This window comes from Panthera onca, chromosome A3, assembly GCF_046562875.1.
Source record: "Panthera onca isolate mPanOnc1 chromosome A3, mPanOnc1 haplotype 2, whole genome shotgun sequence".
In the NCBI taxonomy this organism is placed as follows: domain Eukaryota; kingdom Metazoa; phylum Chordata; class Mammalia; order Carnivora; family Felidae; genus Panthera; species Panthera onca.
In genome coordinates, this window is record NC_138341.1 from 12,113,289 (window position 1) to 12,119,668 (window position 6,380).

At 54.7% G+C, this 6,380-nt stretch overlaps 1 protein-coding gene across 1 annotated transcript; it reads left to right on the top strand.

Annotated features, from left to right (window-relative positions):
• The first annotated feature begins 561 nt into the window (after positions 1-561).
• On the top strand, positions 562-5,227 carry MYCN (MYCN proto-oncogene, bHLH transcription factor). Its single transcript, XM_060648906.2, has 2 exons — positions 562-1,462; positions 3,701-5,227. Exons 1-2 carry the CDS (start codon positions 670-672, stop codon positions 4,303-4,305), a joined length of 1,398 nt encoding a protein of 465 aa, XP_060504889.1. The 5' UTR covers positions 562-669; the 3' UTR covers positions 4,306-5,227.
• Positions 5,228-6,380: the final 1,153 nt, after the last annotated feature.

The window sequence follows — 6,380 nt, forward strand, 5'->3', positions numbered from 1 at the left end:
GGGGGGTTTGGGTGCCCGTCGTTGGGTCTCAGTCGAGAGAAAGGCGTTTTCCCTTTGCAAAGTTTCCTAAATCCCCCGCTACCTTTTGCACTCCCGAGGTTGCAATTTTACAAAGGAGAGACTGAGGGTACTCCAGATCATCTGGCCGGTAGCTGGGTTGGAGCCTCCGGCTTCCTTTGAGCAGCTGGACCTACATGGTGCAACTGGGTTGTCGGGGAGCTGGAAAGAGCTAGGATTCTGCAGCCTTGAGCGGCCCCCTCCCCCAGGCACTGCCGAGTGTGAATGAAATGGCAGTTTCCAAAGTTGCAGAGCCACACCACCACCCCCCGCATCTGCATGCCCCCTCCCACCCCCTGTCGTAGACAGCTTGTACACAAAAGGAGGGAGGGAGAGAGCGAGAGCCAGAACTTCCTCCACCTTCGGGAGCACCAGGCGGAGTGGGGGGCTTGCAGGGGAGACTGACGAGCCGGGTGAGAGGGGGCGCCCACTGCCCCCCCCCCCCACATTAGGCTTCGCTTGCCAACTCTCTCCTGGTGTGTCTGTCGGTTGCAGTGTCGGAGATTGGCGCGGGCCCCCGCCCTCCGCGCCCCCCACGGGAAGGAAGCACCCCCCTAACTAAAAGGAGCGGAGCGGAAAGAAGCCCTCATTCGCCGGCCAGGAGGCGAGCCGATGCCGAGCTGCACCGCGTCCACCATGCCGGGGATGATCTGCAAGAACCCAGACCTTGAGTTTGACTCGCTGCAGCCCTGCTTCTACCCGGACGAAGATGACTTCTACTTCGGCGGCCCCGACTCGACGCCCCCGGGGGAGGACATCTGGAAGAAGTTCGAGCTGCTGCCCACGCCCCCGCTGTCGCCCAGCCGTGCCTTCCCGGAGCACAGCCCCGAGCCCCCGAACTGGGCCACCGAGATGCTGCTGCCCGAGGCCGACCTGTGGGGTAACCCGGCCGAAGAGGACGCGTTCGGCCTGGGGGGCCTGAGCGGCCTCACCCCCAACCCGGTCATCCTCCAGGACTGCATGTGGAGCGGCTTCTCGGCCCGCGAAAAGCTGGAGCGCGCCGTGAGCGAGAAGCTGCAGCACGGCCGCGGGCCGCCCGCCGCCGGGCCCGCAGCCCCGGCCCCGGGAGCGGGCGCCACCAGCCCGGCCGGCCGCGGGCACTGCGCGGCGGCGGGGGCGGGTCGCGCCGGGGCCGCCCTGCCCGCCGAGCTCGCCCACCCGGCCGCCGAGTGCGTGGATCCCGCCGTCGTCTTCCCCTTCCCGGTGAACAAGCGCGAGCCCGCGCCAGCCGCCCCGGCCGGTGCCCCGGCGGCGGCGGCGGGCGCCGCGGTCGCGTCGGGGGCGAGTGCCGCAGCCTCGGCCGGAGCCCCGGTTGCCGTCCCCCCGCGCCCCGGAGGCCGCCCGGCCAGTGGCGGTGACCACAAGGCCCTCAGCACCTCCGGAGAAGACACCCTGAGCGACTCAGGTAAAGACCGTGCCGGGGGCCGGCCGCCTCCCTGGGGTCCCGGAGCGGGAGTCGCGATCCCTTTGTTACTGTCCGTGGGGTTTGACTGGGGGGGGCGGGGGAGCGTATTTTGGAGGTAGTGCTGGTGGCAGAGGGCCGGTTTCCTCCAAGCCGAGCCCCCCCAGGATAAGGAGAAGAGGGGGAGCGAAAGCTGCCAAGAGGGTGTTCCCCAAAGTCTCACCTTCACCGAAGTGCCTGCCACCCTCTGCGGGAGCCTGACTCTATCACTGGACCCCACCCGTCCCCCACCTCTCCGGGGCGGCCGGTCCAAGGGATAAAATTAGGAAAAGTTGGGTGGCTAAAGCTGGGTGGGAGTGGAGAGGCGCGCTGGGTGCGTTTTCTGGGCAGAAACCTGTTAGCACCAGGGTGGAAAGGGACTGCCTCCCAGGTCGGGAGGGCAGGCGCCTGGAGAAGACACAAAGGCGGTGCAAAAATCCTATGTAGGGCGCAGGAAGGCAGAGGGAGGTTGCACAGATGGCTACTACCAGTTTTATTTATTTATTTTTTTCAAGCCTCGGTAGTCTTCCCCGCCCTCGGTGGGTGGTGGGCTATTTGCTCCTGGTCCGTGGCCAGCAGGCGGCGATATGCTGGCTGGCCGGCCGGCCAAGGATCTGAAAGGCTGGGGGGGGGGGGGGGGGGTGGGTGGGACCGCCTCCCCCCCTCCGTTCAGCAGCTGGTGGCAAGGACAGCCACGGTTGTGTACATTCTCAAGGGGCTGCCTCTGCATGACGTGCAGTGAGCACCGGGTCCAGTTTTGTCTCTGGCCAGAATGCTAGATCTTGAGTTATTTTGTGACCCAGTGCCCTTCAAGGTGAGGGCAGGCACTTAGGCCCTCCAGAATGTACACACCCTGGGAGCACCCACCGATCGGTTCCATTGTGTGCCTCTGTCTGCCTTAAACTGAAGGGTTGGGTTAAAACCCAGACTTTGCCTGGAACTCTGGAGGTGAAAAGAACTCTGTCCAAACACTTGAATAGCCCTTGTCCCGGCAGCAGGGAGCTGGGGGCCCCTTGGATCTTGAAAACCCAAGTGTTTTCAGAACGCAGGTGGATAAAAAAGCCCAAATTTCCTTGAGGGCCGAGGACGGATTCATCTAAGGCTCCTGGAAGGAAACTTGGTGATAAGCCTCCAGTTTGAATCGGGTCTGTCCCTTTAATGTCTGTGCCTTGACAGCTCTCGGTGAGGGAGCACTTCCTTCCAACAGCTGTCTTCTTGGCAGAAAACCAAAACATTGGCTTAAAGGGACCCACAGACTGGAACAGCCTCACATTTCGGCTTTAGAACAAATCCCACAATTGTTCAGCTTTCCGGCCCCCTTCAGATCAAGCAGAAGATGTGTTTTGATTTTCATGCTTGCATTTTAAACAATAATTTTCGATCCCGGTGAGGTAGTAAAAGAGGAGAGAGGGGGAAGCGTAGACACGATGCTACATGTTTTTGTTGCTGTTATTGCCCGGGACTTTGCGAAGCGGCGCCCCGCCCCCACTTGGGGGTTTAGAGTTCCCGTGGATTCTGACTTTGTAGTTAAGATTTGGTCTTTGTTAGATGAACACCTGCTTACTGATACAGAACTCAGGCTCATGGCAGGCGGGTTATTTTTCGGCCTTCGTTAGTAAAAGTGCCCCTTCAAGCTTAAGGACTTGAAATCAAACTCAACTGTGTGTCAGTTGCTAGACGATGCTCCTAAAATGGGGATCCTCAATTTTAAGCGTGGAGAGAGAAATACGAGTGAGTCTTTTGGGACAAACTAATAATGACGATCAAGGCTTACCATTTGCGGAGCATCCGTCTGCTAGGCTCTGTTCTCCACGTAGTACCTGTCCAACTCCAGAACCCTGTGGTGTTCTCCCCATTTCAAAGCTGAAGGGATAGAGGCTCCGGAAGGTTAAGTAACTTGCCCGGGGTCCCACAACTGGTGTGCGGTAGGAGTCAGGATTCTGCCTGACCCCAAAGCCCAGGTTTATATTTCTGCCACCGGCTAAAGTCTGAGTGTGGAGGCTGAAAAAAAGTCCAGCGGTGTGGGGGAGGGGGGAACTCCCGGATGTATCTAATTTCGAGACCCACCGTGCAGTGCCGTCCACATCCGTGTGGATGGATCCACGATGATTGCGCACTGGGCCTGACGTGAGAGCATCTACGTGGACCTCAGGGTAGCCCCTCTGTGTCTCCCCAAGAGAATGACTCCCCTCTCGTTCTTAGATGATGAAGATGACGAAGAGGAAGACGAGGAGGAGGAAATTGACGTGGTGACCGTGGAGAAGCGAAGGTCCTCCTCCAACAGCAAGGCCGTCACGACCTTCACCATCACCGTGCGGCCCAAGAACGCAGCCCCGGGCCCGGGGAGGGCCCAGTCCGGGGAGCTGATTCTCAAGCGCTGCGTCCCCATCCACCAGCAGCACAACTACGCCGCCCCCTCCCCCTACGTGGAGAGCGAGGATGTGCCGCCCCAGAAGAAGATCAAGAGCGAAGCATCGCCCCGCCCCCTCAAGAGCGTCATCCCCCCGAAGGCTAAGAGCTTGAGTCCCCGCAACTCTGACTCGGAGGACAGCGAGCGCCGCCGGAACCACAACATTCTGGAACGCCAGCGCCGCAATGACCTGCGGTCCAGCTTCCTGACGCTCAGGGACCACGTGCCAGAGCTGGTGAAGAACGAGAAGGCCGCCAAGGTGGTCATTTTGAAAAAAGCCACCGAGTACGTCCACTCCCTCCAGGCCGAGGAGCATCAGCTTTTGCTGGAGAAGGAGAAGTTGCAGGCAAGACAGCAGCAGTTGCTAAAGAAAATTGAACATGCTCGGACTTGCTAAACGTTTCTCGAAACTGGACAGTCACTCTGCCACTTTGCACATTTTGATTTTTTTTTTTTTTTTAAACAAACATTGTGTTGACATTAAGAATGTGGGTTTACTTTCAAATCGGTCCCCCTCCCCGTCGAGTTTGGATCTGGGTGGGGAGCAGGACATGTGGGGTTCTGCCGGGACCTCGGGAGAGGGCCCGCATGATGGGATGCTGGGTGGCCCTTGCAGTTTTCCTCCATGTCACCTCCGAGACCGCGGTCGAAGTTCGTGACAGTTGGGAGCCTCTGGGCTGTTGAAGTCACCTTGTTTGTTCCAAGTTTCCAAACAACGGAAAGTCATTCCTTCTTTTTTAAAATGGTGCTTAAGTTCCAGCAGACGGTCACGTAAGGGGTTTGCCATTTGATAACCCCTGGGGAACATTTCTGTAAATACCATTGACACATCCGCCTTTTGTATACGTCCTGGGTAATGAGAGGTGGCTTTTGCGGCCAGTATTAGACTGGAAGTTCATACCTAAGTACTGTAATACCTCAATGTTTGAGGAGCATGTTTTGTATACAAATATATTGTTAATCTCTGTTATGTACTGTACTAATTCTTACACGGCCTGTATACTTTAGTATGATGCTGATACATAACTAAATTTGATACTTATATTTTCGTATGAAAATGAGTTGTGAAAGTTTTGAGTAGATATTACTTTATCACTTTTTGAACTAAGAAACTTTTGTAAAGAAATTTACTATATATATATGCCTTTTTCCTAGCCTGTTTCTTCCTGTTAATGTATTTGTTCATGTTTGGTTCATAGAACTGGGTAAATGCAAAGTTCTGTGTTTAAGTTCTTCAAAATGTATATATTTAGTGCTGCATCTTATAGCACTTTGAAATACCTCATGTTTATGAAAATAAATAGCAATTAAATGATGCAGCTTTTTTTTTTTTTTCCCCTTCATAGCACTAGTTAAGCGCTGTCCCTGAAACACAAATAGTCCACGCGTTGTAGAGGGAACTTGGGTTCTACAGGTAGTCCTTTTACATCCGTGCAGTTGGGGACGGGCCACTGTCCTCACTTAGGGTAGAGAGAACTGAGGTTAGGGACGTAAAGGCATTTGTTCCAGTTTACGCAGAATGGAGACGTCATTTGTGACCATGTGTTATAACTCCTAGCATTCAATAATTTACTAAACACTTTCATTTATGTTTCGGAGAATTAAGGGGGGACACCAGACTTGTTCAACCGTTTAGAGCGAGAAGTATAATTAACACACGCAGGATTGTGAAACTTGGCTATGTCGGTACTGTTTGTTTCTTTGGCGGATGGCTTTATAAGCTCATGTAGTTTGTCCCCAGGACTGTGTTCTTCAAAATTCACTAGGATTTGAGGTTGTACGTTAGGCATTGTGGCAGAATAAAAGAGGAAGTTGGTTCCTTCCCTGAAGGAACATTCAATCTGAGGCACAAAAGGAACTCCTGGGGCAAAAGTTGTATGGTCCAGATCAAGTGCCCATGTTCCTTCTGGAGAGACACCGGGGCGTGTGTAGCTCTGTTGGCTTCACACAGATATGAAGGAGGACAAGCCAGGTTAATGAATTGGAGGGAGGCACAGTTGGGCTAGGAAGGAATTTCTGAGTTTCCCTGTTGGGAGGTGATGATACCTTTGCTTAAGAGGCATTCAGCCTCTCAGAACTGAAAGCTTACAAATACGCTGTCTCTCTTTGGGGTGAAAAGCGGTGCTCGGTCATTTCTCTAAGGTTTCATTCATCAGCAGTTTGCTCTGAACTGACAAAAGTCTTTGCTAAGAAGACAGGTCCAGCCATGACAATGCTTGCCTTGGTCACACAGCTTGGGGAGAGCAGTGATGGTAGAATCCAGGCCATGTGGGTCCCTGTCTGTTTTGGCTACTTTATAAAGGCCAGTGGGGGGTTAAAACTTGAGGTCTTCCTTCTCCCGGTTTACGGCCACATGTCCTAAGGCTCTGAGGTTGGCAGTATGGCCGTGGACATTTTCTGATGGTCAGAGCATGTTGAAAGTCATGAGAATCTCTTGTTTAATCTCTCCACTCGCCCCCTTCCCCCACTAGA

Excerpts from the sequence above, each read along its gene's own strand:
- MYCN (XM_060648906.2), top strand. The coding sequence starts at position 670 with ATGCCGAGCTGCACCGCGTCCACCATGCCGGGGATGATCTGCAAGAAC. Across the intron at positions 1,463-3,700 it reads AGACACCCTGAGCGACTCAG|ATGATGAAGATGACGAAGAG; the intron begins GTAAAGACCGTG and ends TCTCGTTCTTAG.